We start from the raw sequence: 18,722 nt of genomic DNA on the forward strand, positions 1-18,722 counted from the left end.
TAATGTACGTAGAATGCCAAACCACTCTTCGTTCAATGATACAGCCCGTAAACAGTACAGTCATCTAAACAGCTCTAAAAATGTTTGTAAATTATATTTTCAATGGTGTCAACATTAAATCGGAATTGAAAAATGCGCGATCATAGTCTATTAAAAAAGAAAAAAAAAAGTATTATTCACATTGTATAATGTAATATCGTCGTATCACAATCCAATGAAAGCGTTATATAACCTAAAAATGTTATTACTTAATTTTCACATACACGAAATTAATTTACCTTAATTGAAGGCACTGATTGAAAAATAGAAAATGGTACCATTAAAGGCGCGCGATGATTATAGCGAGCTGTCTTTGGGAAAGAATGACATACTTTGACTCGGGTTGAACTCTGTACAAACAGTTTTTTGTTCAGATAAAATATGAAGATAGACCTCGCCTTCGTGTTCGTTCGAGTAAACAGTTTTATATATTGCTTCAGTAGTTTTTTTCTAATGTTATTTCAAATTGATTAAAGTGACTTAGCTGTGGTTATTATTGTAAATATTTTGAGTGATGTATTGATTGATTTTCAATCATTTAAATATTTAACGTAACATAGTATAAACATCTTAATATTCTACTCTTAAATTTTCTTTTGATAACGAGAAGCCTAACAGTTTATTTCTATTTCCTTTTTCCAGCGCTTGATGTTCGATGCATTAAAACCCAAACATGCAGGAGACGACTTATAAATCAAATTACATACTCGTATAATTAAGTGCTTCTTTCTCCTCAAAGGGAGAGGACGCCTTTAGCCCAGCAGTGGGAAATTTACAAGCTGCTAATGCTAAAAAAAATAATAATAATTAAGTGCAATTCCAGGAATGTATTCTCGGGTTGGCTAATTTCGATTCCACTGGACCACCTCAAATTTTAAGGTTCCAAATCAATTTTCAAGTTTATAATCAAATCATAAAATATTGAAGATTTGCGTTTCATTATAAAACTGACAACCTTAACGCGGTAAGCGTTCGATAAAAAATGCGTTTTATTTCATACAATATAAATATAAAATAAAACATAAACTATTAAAATACTAACCTATAGGAATATATTTCAAAGGAGTTAAAGTCGTTTAAGTAAGTTGACGAGGTACGAACAGTCGGGTAGAAAACGTACATTAGTCGAGAGCTTGGAACGTGAGAAATAAATGAAACAGATGCACTTCACGTTAATAATCATTAGCGATGGTTATATTTGCGAAATAAATAAACACGAATATAACACGTGTGTTTATACTGAATATATTTCTCTGCGAATCGAAACGACAATTCTCACACATGGAAACATGACTGAAAACATATCTTGTTCTGTTTACTTGCCTTTGAAATATTATATTAAACAAGAAATTTATTTGTGTCAATTTAGTAGTCTAAATTTAAAGCGTTTCCACGTTTATTATAGTGTAAATTAAGATTTATAAACAAGTAATTAAGGTACATTACGGTTTATCGAGGTAGCTTTTCATAAAATATAATCCTACTCGAATAAATAATATTTTGATAACGTGATATTGTGGTGGGATATGCTCAAAACGTTCACCTCAAAGGGAGAGGAGGCCTTAGCCCAGCAGTGGGAAATTTACAGGCTATCAATGTTGTAATGTTGATTTTTAATATATATCTACCAACTTATAAACGAAATAAAATATGCGAATATATATTAAAATGCGTAATCCTATCCTCGGATACATTGTTTAATATTATTGTTTTTGAATATAGAATATCTTATCAATTTACTTGGAATCGAGGCAGCTGCATGGAATTGGCGACCTATTAGGGCTGGCTGCCGTCCTTACACGAACTCATCAGTAAATTACTATTCTTTACGTAGATGCGCTTAGGCAAAATTGGCACCCACGCGGCAGTGTGGCTCTTATTTATTCTGTCGATACAACGTACGCTTTATTTTAGTGTAACAGCACACGGTAACATATCTTTATCTCTACGTAGTATAAAACAAAGGCGCTTCCCATCGTCGGTACGCTTAGAGATCTAATTTAAACAACGGAACAGATTTAAATGCGGTTTTCATCAATAATTTTAGTGATTCAAGATCTACTTTTTATTATGTATAATACATGCTTGTTAAGGTATACTAAACCCACGAATTTTAATTTTCAATTACAAATTTGTCCAATCGAAAATGTTCGTATAGAAATAATTTATAATTATTGTAATCATATAATCCATATAAGCGGATATATAGTAAATTTAGAAAACATGCATACCACCGATGGAAGTTCAAACCCATGTACGCACCAATTTTTATATGGTTACTGAGTAGAAATAATTTATTTCGAGCTTGGTAACATAATATATGTCTCGGGTAAAAGACTACCATGTTTGTATCCACCAAACTGCATCGACGCAGCGTTGTAGAGTAAGTTCTAAACCTTCCAAGAGTGGAGCGGACTGAAACCAGAATAAGGCTGCTAATCTCACATATTTTGTATCTCTAAGTTCCCTTATCTTCGTATCAGTGATTAATATTAATAGTAAGAAAATTATAATAAAAAAGGGCCTCATTACATTAATGTAAAGATGTAATATTTAACATAACATATTAACTATCTTGGTTTATTATTTCTACTTTCGATCGCACGAGAATCTTAAATGACGCGTCTTTGATATGACGAATGTGAAAACCAGATGCTCGGATTTCAAGGGCTTGGTTATAAAAATAATACGTTTACTCGTATTATTTTTGAACACATGTTCTGTTAGTTCCCAGAACGTAGTCAATAAATACAAGAATAATTTAAATAATGATGTAATTCTCTTATCCGTACATATTAGAAACGTGTAATTTATTTTTATGTATTCGAGTACAGTTTCCGTGGGCGACCATAGCGGATTTTAATGAAAGTAAACTGTACGTCCTCGCTTATTTTGCGCACAAGTTTCAGTTCCATCAACTCATAACGTATTATATTATTCTCAAGTCAAATATAAGTACTCAATGCTTTTACGTATATAATGTCATATAATTCAATTAGGTTTGCCAAGTTTCGTACCTACTATCTTTTGTTAAAATCCATGTGTAACCATTGTGGCTACTCAGCTGGCCCAATGAGTAATCCATTGTTATAGCAGTTTGTTGAAGGCTTCCCATCAGAAGGCACCGCTGCTCATCATTCCCTTACACATATACTCGTACAATAACAGTGCACTTAATATCTCACTAAATTAAGAAATTAATTAATATTCATAATTTTCCAAAAATGAGTTCTTCGAATCGTGTCCCTGATAACTTGTCCATTCCAAAACAAAAAATGCTATATTCGTACTATTTATGGATACTAGCAAACAAAATCCGGTTCGAGCGAAAATTTTTAAAAGTTTGCTAGTTGCTTTAATACTAATAGGTAGCATTTTAATCTATACAATGCACTAGTTTTGTTAACTTCACAATGCATTTTCCATGTAATCCAATATCTGGGCTTTGTCATCTGTACTAATAATCGTATACTGTTTGTGTTATATACCAGAATTAATTATTTAAACACGGCCACAGTCACTAGGAACACAAAGATAATGTTATTGAAAATAATTACGATTTATTTAGTACACAAATATTGTTTTGTTATACGTTTAAATATCAATTTCAAAAGGCATCTTCTATAAATTACCAAAAACTGATTTGTTTTAACTCACATATTAAGTTTGATTTTACGATTTTATATTTCGAACGAGTATAATTATTTTCAAATTTCATATAACAATCAATTAGTATAAATATATTTTGTGTCGAATCGTATATAGATTCAAAATGTTATCAAGCAATAGTTCTTAAATTTGTAAAAGATTTAGCTTAGAGGCTCATATAGGCATTTTATCACGTTGATAACACGAAAATCCTCAGCAGCCTTGACTGTGTGTACATTGACGAGACTTTATCTTTTCTTGATTAGACCGATGTAATTTTTATGCTTCCGTTTAACCTTATTTTTTCGATCTTGTAATTTTAAAGGCATGAGTCGTAAAATATATAGATATTAACTATGTAATATTTAGCAGTTATTAACACGTGTTGTCTAAGCACTGTGAAATGTGATTTAGTCTTAAAAGAATAATTTAAACAATAATTATATCTTACAATCTAATTTGAAAATTAACGTTATTATAGTATTGATACCCGCTTGTCTATGTAGTACCACTCACTCCTTGATTATTCTATTGGCAACAGTCAATATTTTGTATTGCTGTGTTCCAATTCGAAAAAGTGACCCAGTATAACATTATATATCATAAACATATTACAGGAGTAGATATTTTAACCTTTTAGATCCCATGTCTGAAGTCATACTGACGACGCACGTACCCCGATTTATTTAAGCGTCTTCAAAAAAGTTGATAAAATAAACCAACCACTAAAATAAAATATAACTGAAACATAAAACTATTATAAATATAAAAATTATAACACGACTTAAAAATTATTACAGTCTTACAGTATATACGTATATACAATAAAAAGAGACTCGAAAAGTAAAAGAACAATCTCAAATGAAATTACGAATAATCTTAATACCATCCGAAAATTTATGTAGTCAATATTAAAGAAAACATTCTTAAAAGTTGTACACACCTGAGCGCAAGCGCTGACTCTACAAAATATCGAATGGTATCAAGTAACGTTGACTAAGCATTATGGGATGCACCTTTTGATTTTAAGAAATCATTATTTAAAAGAATTAGAACGTATTACACGTATAAACATAATTCAAGTACTAAGTTCATTGTATCGTTCTTTGACTGAAATTTATGTGTAAAATCGGCCTTCATAAAATTAGATATAAATCACAAATCATACATTAAACTCTATCCAATTTTACGTGTCTCAATTATACTCACTGGCATATCTTTTTTATTCGCAAATATTTAATGGCTTCCGAAATGGCAATCAAACTTTTCTAGCCTTTAATTGAATAAATATACGCGGTGTGGAGTGTGAATCGAAAAGTAATTGGGACTGTTGCACAACAACGATCGTTCAACAGAACTCGACCTGATTCGAGCTGGTGGCGAAAACAAAGTCAATGCGATAACTAAGTGAATAAAATGTTTACACCTCATAGAGGGACGCTCGTGTCCCTTTGTCTTTTGGCGATCACGACTAGTCTGCGTGCCCAGAACTACATCAGGCGTAAGTATTATACAATGAAATTTATTATTGAAACAATTTATGTATTGTAACGTATTTATTTTGCTGCAAGTTTTATTTTATACGAATTGTAATGTTACTGTTTTGATATTATGTTTCCAGGTAATGATCAATTTGTGTGTGTGTTTTGTTTATTAAGTGATTATAATATTATTTTCTATAACAATCATATATCATAATCGTTCTGAAGGTTGGCGGTGCATTGACTTTGTAAAGTGGTGACGATGTCCCAGTGGTCTATTTTCCAACCAATTTATTACATTAAAAATTAAAAAAATATAACATTGTGTTACAGAATTTACTTCAAGTAGAAAAAAGGCGAAAATGTTTCTGTGTTTCAATTCAATGTAACTATTATTGAATTTTTAAATATCGTGTAAGTGGTTAATTTCAAAATTATTTAACGTATATGAAAAGGTGAACAATAATACGAATATAATAAAACATGGATTTTAATAATTGGAATAAAAAATCATGATAAGGCTTAAAATATTATTTAAAAGCCTGTAAGTCAAAAGCAGTACAAGCGAACTGAAAAATTATAAATACTTAATCTTGTGCTGAATATTTTATTATTTTTATATTTTGGGAGGAAAATGGTCTCATAACCCACATTTGATATGCGCTTAAAATAATGAAATGTTGCAAGAATAACCTTGGAAATATGCAGCAGAAATATGTTTTTTTTTTCTAAAATATCCCGATAATAGCCTTATAATGTCTGTTTAATAATGACGTAATTCAAGTGTTATTTAATACGAGCCTTATAAATGTCAAAGCGATGTTTTAAATCTAAAACTTTGTAAAGCTGCTACCTCCGCTTGAATTACACTCACGAGGTTAGCTCGAGGGTCGGGCTGATGCGCAAGTCTTAGCTGCCATAGAGAAAAATAGATATAAACCTTAAAGACAAGTTTCCCAGAAAAGTGATGTCATTATATGAGAATCTTGATTGGCTTATTTCTATTTCACTTTAAATCTAAATTAAATGATATGTAATTATCAAAACGAAGTGATTATAAATTTTGATATTTTTTTTCGATTCAATACTTATTGTCGTACCTTCGTATTCTTCTTTTAAACGTGAGGGTTATTTTGGGGTTGTATATTATAAAAATATTTTGTATTCATAGCGTGCCTTAGTATTAATTTGTACGTAGAGTAAACGATCACTTCCCTGTTTCGAGAGGCGTGTTTAATCACGCTTTGGGTCATTTCATCGTTAAGAAAATGAAGACACTCCAAACGGGTTTATTTTAAGCCGAAAATTAATTTATATAATTTCTGAATCGTTCATTATTTTATTGTTGTAACAAATAAAAATAAATAAACTCGACGACACAACTATATTAATAGAAAAATAATTCTTATTATCAACGAAACTTTTCTTACGTTACGGTTTCTAAAATTAAATATGTTCTATGTATTTCATATTATCATTATTAACGGAAGACAATATATCTGTAGGTACTTATAAAACTATTAATTTCATTGTAAATATTAAGATGATTTCTTACACTCGGTTCTATAATATCAGAATCATCACATGAAATAAAATATAGAAATGAACTTTTATTGTAGCCCTTTGTAGATTTGTATGTCTGTGGGTTAAGGGGCGGGTGACAATCAAGCCGCCGTACACCCACAAGAACAATAATTAATATAACACTCGTACCAAACACCCATAACATTAATCAATATTTAATTTATATTTGAGATACAAAATCAAGTTTTTATATCACATGACAAAAATAATACTATGACGGTTTTAATCTGAGATTAGGATAAATCAAAACGATGAACGTTTTTCGATTATCTATAATATAATTACAATAATTATAATTATTACAGTAATCATTGTTATAAATTAAACTATGAAATAAAAATAACAAAATCAGGTAACTGTGTACTTAATAAAATATAAAACGTAACGTACCGAAAATGTTTAATTTATTATTAATAATGACAACACTGTTTTCCAAAATCTTTTGCTAGTTACAAAATTAAGTTCGTCGCTGTCACTGTCACTTAACCGCATTGAAGTTGCCGATTGCTGGCCATTAACATCGCAATTTTCATCTTCATTCGGTACACGGTTCAAAAACACGTATAATACCATTTTTGTGCAAATGGGTATTGCACTTGTGACCTTTAGTAACAAGTCAGTTACAAACTAAAATGCTAAAAACCTATATTAATATCAAAATCTACGATAATAATCCGAACACCAAACACGAGCAAAGACACGAGCGACATCTAGCTATCAATAAAAAAAAAAAAAAAAATTGTTCCTTAAATTTGGCTTCAACTAAAATGCATTTTTTTCTTAGTAGTAATTTTATTCCATAAAATGAAACTCCATACCAATAGAATCCTGGTCATGAGGTATTTGATCGCATAAGATAAAACTTTTTAATATTCATGGCTCTTTGAGGCAGGCTCATGTTTGGTACAAAGTGGGTTTTTCAATGTCGCTAAGATGTAAAGGGCTCTCGTATACGCCCAATTAAGCAAAAACTGTGAACTTCAACAGCAAATCGCATTAAACGATGCCTTTATGTATGAGTGTAATGACAAAAGAGGATGACACATAATTGAAAACCTACCGAGTTATTTTATTTTTATTCGAAATTTAAAATTTCAATTCATTTTTAATATTCATCAATGTACCGGTAAAAATGAAATTTAAGTGTTATTTTGTAATATTAATTTGAAAACGTTATAAAAAAATCATATCTAATACTAAGATTATTCATATAAGTAAGTGGAAGTTATGATGGTAATGGCTGCATTTTTATACGTCCTAATTTTTATCAAACGACCCACTGGGGTTCACGAAAGATTAACCACCGAGGGAATGATGATATTAGCATGACAGTAAGTCGTAAGCAGACGGGCCTTCTAAAGTTGCTCCTCCGTTTTGTAGCTTGTAGTGCTTGTGTATTAAAATGAACATACTTAATAAGATCTATTAGTAATATTGTATATCTGTATTCTACTAAACTACATATTAAATTGAAATAACACACATGACAAGAATAAATAACTTTGATATATATTATAATTGCCTATTAAATAAAAAAAATAATAAATTAGGCTTAATGTTTTTTTTTTATACGGATTATTGACTAAAATAAAATATTTCGAACCGATACGTAAGTGACGTATCGGTTCGAAATTCTCAATGTAGACAAATACTTCTTGTATTTAGTGGTTATATATATTTATATATTATATTTATCGAAAAAAAAAAAATTAGTATTTTTGTGTTCACAACTTAGTTCCCAAACTTCGTGGCGCTTTGGCGACGTACGAAATTTTTAATATTTCTTGCAGCGCCATTGTCCATGGGTCCATTTGCCTACCTATATAATAATAATAATAATAATATAAACAGCTGTGATGTCGACATTGAGTTGTGTATCATAGTGTGTGAGAGATTATGCTTACAAACAAGGTTTTTTCGAATCGGGATCACCTAATACACCCGCTTTGCATATTTCATCAATAACCATTGTACCGTTCTTTTACTAACGATATACAAATAAGTATGCCCAACTGCTTTATTAAGACCCGTCTCACTTTGACAGCTAAGCGTGTCTTTGTAAATTTAAATCAGTAGTGTTAAATATGTTTGTTGAACTTAAGCTTGGTCGGCCATTACCCTGAATCACCGCATAGAATTTTTTAAAGACTCATGTTTATTTTATAATAGACTCATGTACGTCGCGTTACACACTATTTCGAAGTACCTTCGTTTTTGCTTTTGCTAGTCTTGAATTATAAATAGGTCAAGACTTATATCGTCTGCAGATTCAATTCGAATTCCTTTATTTATTATAGATAGATCTATAGATACACTTATTCAATAGTCAATGTAAAAATTTACACCTAATACTTTTATGATTATTTACATTAATTTACAATAAAACAGAGAAGTGGTCATTGAAGGTGATCATTTTATTTACATTGTGTTCTACTACTATGTATGAACTAACTCTATATAGTAATAGTTTGCACATAAAAGTACCTTTCAATTGTTTATTAATTTAACATCAAGGCACAAATTCGGCCACACATGGAGTACTGCTCTCACCTCTGGGCGGGTACCTCCCCAGTACCAGCTCCTTCCATTTGACGACTGAACATAGAGCGGCTCGAATTATCGACGTTCAAGTCGTTTCCGATCAGCTTGATCCTTTGGCTTTGTGTAGAGATGTTGGATCGCTCTGCATCTTCTACAGAATTTATCACGGTGAATGTTCCGACGAATTGTTCGGATTAATCCCGGCTGCTGAATTTCACCTTCGGACATCTCGTCAAAATTCAAAATATCACCCACACCACCTAGATGTCCGAAAATCTATGCCTCGCACAACTACTCTGTGGAACCAGCTTTCGCCGGCGGTTTTTCCGAACCGATACGACTTGGGAACCTTCAAGAAAAGAGCGTACTCCTTCCTGAAAGACTGGCAACGCACCTGCAAGCCCCCGGTGTTTCAGATGTCCATGGGCGGTGGTAGTCACTTTCCATCAGGTGAGCCTCCTGCTCGATTGCCACCTCTAACATAAAAATAAAAAAATATTTATACTAATATTATAAATGCGAAAGCAACTCTTTCTATCTGTCCGTTACGTTTTCATAACTAAATCATTGAATTAAACTAGATGAGATTTGGTATGAAGTTTAAAAGTTTGAATACCAAGGTAAAACATGCTTCTACAATAGGCTTTTTATACGTTAAACCCACGACTCCCTAACACATCGATGCCGTGCGTTTAATTCAATTTTATTATAATGCCATTTTTTATTTAAAATACATACTGTTTTACTGTATTCAATATTGCATATAATCATAAGCCGAGATGGCCCAGTGGTTAGAATGCGTACATCTTAACCGATGATTGCGGGTTCAAAATCAGGGAAGTGCCACTGAATTTACATGTGCTTAATTTGTGTTTATAATTCATCTCGTACTTGACCGTGAAGGAAAACACCGTGAAGAAACCTGCATGTGTTTAACATCAACGAAATTATGCCACATGTGAATCCACCAACCGTGGTGGAATATGCTCCTAACCTTCTCCTCAAAATGAAGTCTAGGCCTTAGCCCAGCAGTGGGAAATTTACACAATGTACATGTTGTATAACAATGGAAGTACTTAAATCTATTTTCATTTTTCCATTTTAACTAAATGCCGATGAAATCTGAGTCTAATAAAGAAGGGGCCTGACGTAAAACCACGGGGACAATTTGGTAATAAGGGACAGGCTGTGCCTGGTGCAGGTTGACTACTTATAACACAGTTTAATTTATTTGTCGATTCTACCTTGTTTGGGACCCATTACGTTAGAGCCTTTAATATGTGAATTATTTCAGTGGATGCGGTATTACTTAAACTTAATAATGATGATTTCTAGTACCCGCCCGCGCTTTCGTCTTTGTGAAAAAGGGGCAGCTTTTAGATCACTTTTCTTTACTCCTGATACCCATACACGTATGCTAAATCTCATGATGATATATTGAGGAGATAACACGTGAATGCGTAACAAACAATCAAATAAACAAACTCACTTTCCCCCTACATAAAATAGAAATATTAGTTCATGATCGTTAATATTTTCGAATAAAATATCATTTCGGGTTCAAGATATGTAGAATATATCGATTATTTGTATATCTCAATAAAGATTAAGAGGAACACTTTCATTATTTTAGTTTACGACACTTCTCTTCCCAGTCGCTTCCTCGTTACTGAGGGTCGTGACCACCATGCGTGTGGCTCTCCTGTGCACTCCGCACCACCTTCCTCCAGGCATTCCTATTCTGTGCCATTACTGTACCTTACATTTCCTATTCTGTACATTACATTTTTACGACACTACACAAGAACAAAACACAGTTCAAGAAATTATTTCGATTCGATTAAAATTTATTTACGTATTGTGAAATAAACTTCTAGCGCATCCATGGACTTCGATTTATTTATCAATCTATGTTGACAGCGGCGCTTTTCCTAAAACTGTCATGACCTTGATATGTCTACTTAATATATTACGTTGTGACATTTTATCTGCATTTTAAATATGGTCGGTCATATTTCAATAGACTATAATAGAATATATATTGTAACTAACAATAGGGAATATCATCCAGTATTTTATCAGCTCTTGGATTTTAAACAGTGAACTTTTCTTAGGTCTACTTTAATTGGCACCATTACGACCTCTTTATATCTGATCAGTAATATCTGACTGTCTTCTTTAGTTCATTTTATCCGAGAACCAGTGCTTTATTTTCTGTGCAGACTACAGCACCATTCGAGGACATGTCCCAAGTTTCTAGTCTTCCAAACGAAGCGCCCATTACCGCTTCAATTTGCTAACTCTGCGAGCTAAGACGTTCATCTTTAGCATTTCATTTAATGTAGTCAAACATTTCTGATATAAAAAATACAAATATATAAAAATGAAAATAATTGTATTATCAGTCCAATGTCCGAGTTCGATCATTAAACGGATTTTCTGCAAATAGAATTATCTGACCTGGCGAACTCTTTAATTTTAAAACCAATATTATATATATCAGGAGTTACTTTTTAATCCTCTATGATCAACCAAGTTTATTTTTTTATTTTTTTTGGTAAGTTTTTTACGACCTTTAAAGTTATCAATAAAAATTCACTCGAACTGTAATCTTAATTTTTAAATCAATTTGCACAATTGTGATTGGTGGGATTATAACATTATGACTGCATTACTGGAGGATATATTAGGGCGCGTTTTTGTATGAGTGCACTGTGTAACATCCAAATTGGATTCATCCGTGGTTCGACGAAAGTAACATTATTTATTAAAAGCTTTCGGTGCGTCTTTCGAAGTAAAAATCATGTAAACGATAATAAAGTTATTATATTTCCGAAATAATCATGAAAAACACAAATCTATATTATTTTACGATACAGTTAACTAATTTAATGAGATATTAAATACTTAGTTTTTTTTTTTATTAAATATTGATTTGTGTTTTAATATAATTATAGATATTCAATGATAATTTGAATAAAAATAAGTATTTAAAAAGTGTTTTTAAACAGGCAACGGTCCATTCAATGATTCAATTAATCGTTTTACGAATAGTTTTTGGCATTGCTATTCTAACAAATTCTATTTATCAACTGTCAGTACCTTTTCATTAAAATTAATTCCTGACCAGCCGAAGGTATCTATGACCTAAATTGTTTCAAGTTTGCGTCATGTGAATTATTAACGTTTTATATACAACAATATCGATAGTTAAATTGTTGTATTGATAAAATTAAATATTTTATTCACATTCTCACTTGTCTTAACGTGCACTTTACATAAATATTGTAGACGGAGCGTATAGTACAAGATACAGTTTAACTGTATCTTGTACTATATCCTCCGTCTCCAATAAAGCATATGTATTTATGTGTTGCCAACATGTGTTTGTGATAAAAAAATCGATACATTACATACAATACTAATAAATAATAAAAATATAATACAGATACAATTTCTGAAAATGGTCAAAGAAATATCAAGTAATTCAGCAGAAATGTCCTACTATATCATTTTGATGCCTTCGTTTAAAAATTTATAAATCTTCCAACACAGACGGACGGTTGTGGGCACGGTACATATTTAGTCAAGCTTTTATGAGAAAAAAGTAGACGAATATAAAAAAAAAAATCTTTCTTTGATTGCATTACTAGGTTTTAACTATTAGATTTAACAAATACTCAATAGGAGCATATATATACAATTCCCTACACTTGATTACTGTTTTTATATTTTTAATATATGATGTGATAATGAAAACATATTGTGCAGTTATCTTTACAAAGTTAGTTCTAATATTTTAAAATTCGATTAAGTTATGAAATATGAAATTTAAAATAAATAAAAACGAAGTCTTCCCAGATAACGGTTTAAGCTATCTCAAACTTAGCCCCTATTTATTATACAACGTTAAGTTTAGCACGTAGGCCTGTCTTCGCCTACGGAATGTTAACTATCTAAAGGTGTTTCTGAAAATGTTTATGCCAAGGAAAAATGGCAGGAAAATCTTCGCGGAACGTCGCGTTTTTCTTACATTTTATTGTCGATTTATGCAAACATGTTTGTATGAATGTTACGTGATCACGTTCTCTTGACAACCCTTGTATTTGTTAGGTTGTAAATTTCAATCACTTTATATGTGTATTCGTTTCGAATGATACAATACAGCTTGACATATTGTTGTGTGATTAATTAACTATTCCAATACAAGCTGTAAAGAATTAATATCAAACGCCACCGTGAAACGAAAATTTTATCTTGAATATTTCAGCGATTGAGATCGTTAGATTAGCACCGAAACTTTAGTCTTAGTTTGATGACAGCAAACGAGTGTGTATTTGCCAATTAGCTGAACAAACATCTCTTTTAACTCGTAAAGTTGCTTCAAAGCTGTTTGTGCTAATATCATAGACCGCTTTGCCTACTGATGCATTAGATTTGTAAATCACGTATGATGAACTCAGCTAGCGCCATCTAGTTAGTACATTGGTAAATCGGCATTCGATAGAGGGCGTTTATATGAATGTAGCAACGACGCCGAATTGATTTTTAAAATTTACGATAGACGTCGCTTACTCTACACTACATGTTAGAGACGTGGAAATAAAGTAATAAAATCTTAGTAATTTTAGTATTATTACGCGTAAATCTCATTCGTATTTATTTTGTCAACAGAATCATGTGGCGTTGACGATTTCCGATGCTACAATGGAAAATGTATTGAAAGCTTATATCGCTGCAACGGAGTCATTGATTGTGCTTCTGGTGAAGACGAAAAGGATTGCGGTGAGTATTCAAAGCATAGTATTTATATATCTATAGACCGATAGAAACAAATACGTATTATATATATAAATCTAGTATATAAGGTTAAATTACAACAGACGTCACAATAATTCGTCTAGCCGCTATGTCTATTATAGGGGGAGACTGGGTACGGTTGAAACAATTTAGCTTTTATTGCTTATAATTTTGTTATTTATTAATCAAGTGACGATTATGACACATGAAATTCAAAGGTATAGTTTTAGCTACAATATGGTTGTATCGCTGTAGTTCGCGGATTACTATTTTTAGAAATATATGAAATTTAAGATACATATATACATATTTGTTTTAACCGTCCCCATGGCAGGGGCATGGCTGACTCTGAAAGTCTTAAAATTTATCTCATTACTTAATTGATTTCATTAATGTTTAAAACAGAATGTAGACGAGATGAATTCAAGTGTCTCGACGATGGATCTTGTATCGAGCTCAGGAAACGTTGCGATGGCTACAGCCATTGCGGGGATTCATCAGACGAACAAGATTGCTGTAAGTACACTTTACAAACACTAACTTGTCTATCTATTCTTAATGGTATTCATTACATAGTACTGATATATTAAACATGATACTATTAAAATTCAACATCTTAAGAATAGATGGGCTCCTAAAGAGTCTACAACATATAACACAAGATAAGTAAACCTTTTATAATTAACCATTAATATTAAAGTGGTTTTATAATTTTGTCAATTTTCCCGCATGCTTCATAATTTTATTGGAACGGTAAGTATCACAATTACTTTACTGGTCTGGTGATCATGTCTGCAAAGACAGAGGCAGGTTTAAATGTAAGGATGGAACTTGCATATCGGTGCTTCTGAGATGCGATGGCTTTAGAGATTGTCCGGGCGATGGTAGTGACGAATTAGAATGTCGTAAGTAGCATCCATTACTAACAAACTAACTTATTCTGATCGTTAAATTACACCCTCTAAAACTATCTACTAACCAAGTATATACAAATTTATTTCAATAGCATGCAGATCAGACCAATGGCAATGCGATCACGGTAATTGTATCAAACGTAGTAAACGGTGCAACGGTCGTGTCGACTGTCCTACTGATAGATCCGATGAGAGGAATTGTGTTGGTAAGATACACTAACCATCTATTCAAATTTATCATCTCGTTATAATATCGTTTTGCTAGATAAATGACAGAAGAAAATGACGAAAGTATTGTTAACTTTAAGTTTGCATGTATTTCCAGCGAATGCATATTTTAAATGCAGAAATGGCAAGACGATACCCGAAAATCAGAGATGCAATCGGCATTATGATTGCGACGCTGGCGATTATTCCGATGAACAAAATTGTCGTAAGTTTGTGATTTTATTTCTGGGCGTCTTGTTCTGCCTTCTTCGTTCTTTGTTTCTTTTCTCTACAAACGACATTTGTTTCTCTTTGTTTCGTTCATAGCATTTTTTCTCTATTTCTATTTCTTTCAGCACCAATCAGTGATCCATCTACACCTTTATTTACTTTTTCTTCCTCACTTCCTCATCTTGAACAATCAGCATTTATCGTATGTCTTCCTGAATTAAATTTCTTATAGGAATAGTTGAGACTTGTATTAAAAAAATATATTTTACCGTTCAGCATGTGGTGACGGCGACTTCAAGTGTGACAATGGTTACTGCATACCTGCATACAAAAAATGTGACAGAACGCATGATTGTCAGGACGGTTCTGATGAACGACAATGCACTTACGGTTTGAAAACTTTCAAAATTCTTCTATACCGACTTCCTATCCCCATTTAACGTAGAATAAATAATTTAATGGTGATGGTTACATATGAATGTGCCGCCCAGATGCTTAGAGCACGAAAGTAGTTCAAAATATTACAGTGTAGTTATATTATTACAGTGCTTCATGCTTGCTGAATTAATATGTAAGCTAATTATTATAGAAATTAAGTAGTTAAAGCCTCTTCACCTTTTTTTGTTTTATTTTTTACGCATATACAAAATTCTAAATTTCTTCAGCAAATTTTGACATATATAGTTTCTAGACAAATTACAAAACTATTATAAAGAAACAAGAAAAAAGTGTTCGACAGGTCCGTCTTAAATTTTCCTTGGTTTTTTCTGACATAAAATGTTCATTGTTTTCGATTTTGCTTGAATTATTTTAATTTCTGGCAAGTATTTGCATCAAGAAATGTTTAACATTTTAATACAAAATATAAATATAAAACTTACTTATAAAATATCAATTGAAGATGACGTTAAATAAGTCGTAATGTTAAATTTTTGTATAATACTCGCTTTTCAGTAATAAAATCAATATATTATCAAGCTACAGACACAGAATTTCGTTCGAATATTAATTGGTTTAGAAGTAATAATAAATTTTAATCGTAATATATTTTTTAACAACTTCCTGAGAGAGCGAAATAAAAAATTAACTGACTCTTAATTTTGGTTACGGCATATATTATATTATGGCAGGCACAGAATGCATGGCTTATCAATATAAATGCTCGCGTGGAGATTGCGTTTCGGCGGATTCATGGTGCAATGGAACTCGGGAATGCTCAGACGGCTCAGACGAAATGAACTGTCCCTGTAAAAGAGGCCAGTTCAAATGTCACGACGGGTCTTGCATAAATATTGCCAAGAGATGTAACGGTTACACTGATTGTCAACCTTACGGTGAAGATGAACTCAATTGCGGTAAGTGGAACGGGAGCTGAGCCTTTGTTATAATCTAGATGTCGTTCGTTACTTGGCCCATGTTCCTTGTACAAATCATCTTCGTGCTCTTTGGGAGTTAGAAGAGGTATTATTTGTTGAGTCATTGTCGTCTTTGGAACATTGTTTATATGTCGGTTTTGGGTGCATAAAAGTTAAAATAGTTCTACAGATACATTAAATAATTAAAAAAAAAAAAATCGGCACTAGTCACATCAAAATCAATTCAATGCATTAGGCACGTGCATGACGAGAACGTTTGCATGGTAAATTTATGTATATTTGTGTATATATGACGTTTTGATGTAAGTATTCTTTATTTTACTTCGTTCGTATTTTAATCATATATACCATAAGTGATTTTTCAGTTTGAATTTCTGTTTTACTGCGTATTAATTATTTGTATTATAATATGTTCTTTATTTATATTAAAATCAAATTACATAGTAGAAAATAATTCAAAAGGAGCAGCTGTGAATACAAATAAGAGTATAGAGGATAATATTACTGGTTTTTGCAGCTCTATCTCGCTGTCCAGCCGATAGCTTCACATGCGATTATGGCTCCAGAGTTTCCTGTGCCAAGCGATGCGACGGCATACAGGAGTGCGACGCTGGTGAAGACGAAGATGGCTGTCCCGGTAAATACATAGAATAGCTAATTTCATTCACTGGCGATTGGTAAATCCGACTTTCGTCGTCGAATTTCGTAGTGTCTATTTAGTAGACACCCAAAAAGTTAAATCAACACCATAAGATGTATGAGCTGAGGCAAATAAATTAGTATCTACATTATTTTTGGTGTTCATTATTTTAGAAATATCATAATAATTATTTACCATTTAAATTGAATTTGTATTATGGTTGCTAACTGCAAATGCGAAAGTTTTCCAGAAAATGGCAAGCGAATAACTTTATTTGGTAGAACTTAAATTAATCTGCGTTATTTGTTTACATTTGAACATCGACACAAAAAGTCATACCAGTGCTATTACTTTTGTTGGTGTTTTAGGTTATACAATTTGATTATGTTTCTTTTAAAGAGTGCAATCACATATGCGACGGCAAGTGTCTAGAAGATAGTAAGATCTGTGACCAGATCACCGATTGTTCGGACGGCTCCGACGAGAAGGACTGTGACGAGTGCGACGGCCCGAATGACTTCAGGTAACACTAACTTGCTTTGATGGTAATTTAAAATGTTAACAAGTGCATTGCGACTGGTGTTAATCTAAACTATGAATACTACGTATTATTCTCAGCAATGCAATGCGAATCAAATGCGATATACATATTGTCCATAGCGAAGTGCTGGTGCTGTTTGCGCGACTTTTTTTAGAATAACTACATTTTGATTTTTTTTTTTGAAGACCATTATTTGTTAAAAAATTCAAATGTTTTTATTATTATATGTATTAGACCTCGTCTCAAAGAATACGTGTCTATATGCCGATGTTTGTTTGGTTATAGATGTAAAAATGGTGAGTGCTTAAATGCCGCTCTGCGTTGTAACGACGTTCCTGAATGTTCCGATTTCAGCGACGAACATGATTGCAATGTAACCATGATTTCAGAGCCATGTAAGTTTTTAAAATATTTCCTACTAACTACCCATTATATATTCATGGTTGTCTTAATATATACTTTTTTATTCAGCTGGCTGCAACGAGAATCAATTCCAATGCCGAAATAGTATATGCATCGACAAACAGTTTTTCTGCGATGGAAATCCAGATTGTACCGATAGCTCTGATGAAGAAAATTGCCGTAAGTTTTGCTTATAGAAATTAATAAGAAAAATATCTAATTCATACAACGCTTCCTAACATTAAACGGCAAAAAGGAAGTAGAATAAAAGACGCACGTCAAAGTAACGTACACTTCTGTTTTCCACGCGGCTCAATG

At 32.1% G+C, this 18,722-nt stretch overlaps 1 protein-coding gene across 12 annotated transcripts in view; it reads left to right on the forward strand.

Moving 5' to 3' along the window:
* Positions 1–18,722, forward strand: part of LOC113396472 (basement membrane-specific heparan sulfate proteoglycan core protein) — a 69,942-nt gene that overhangs the window by 16,257 nt on the left and 34,963 nt on the right. For 3 of the 12 annotated variants that reach the window (XM_064220505.1, XM_064220503.1, XM_064220504.1), the window contains exons 1-10: positions 4,986–5,188; positions 13,968–14,078; positions 14,499–14,609; positions 15,333–15,440; positions 15,722–15,835; positions 16,576–16,800; positions 17,339–17,458; positions 17,861–17,984; positions 18,288–18,397; positions 18,474–18,584. In XM_064220505.1, coding sequence (XP_064076575.1) covers positions 5,104–5,188; positions 13,968–14,078; positions 14,499–14,609; positions 15,333–15,440; positions 15,722–15,835; positions 16,576–16,800; positions 17,339–17,458; positions 17,861–17,984; positions 18,288–18,397; positions 18,474–18,584 — 1,219 coding nt within the window. In that variant the 5' untranslated portion in view covers positions 4,986–5,103. Of the gene's footprint in view, positions 1–4,984; positions 5,189–13,967; positions 14,079–14,498; positions 14,610–15,332; positions 15,441–15,721; positions 15,836–16,575; positions 16,801–17,338; positions 17,459–17,860; positions 17,985–18,287; positions 18,398–18,473; positions 18,585–18,722 lie in introns of those variants that run through there. The other 9 variants (XM_064220502.1, XM_064220501.1, XM_026634509.2 and 6 more) reach the window with 7 other exon arrangements.

This window comes from Vanessa tameamea, chromosome Z (genome assembly GCF_037043105.1).
Source record: "Vanessa tameamea isolate UH-Manoa-2023 chromosome Z, ilVanTame1 primary haplotype, whole genome shotgun sequence".
In the NCBI taxonomy this organism is placed as follows: Eukaryota; Metazoa; Arthropoda; class Insecta; order Lepidoptera; family Nymphalidae; genus Vanessa; species Vanessa tameamea.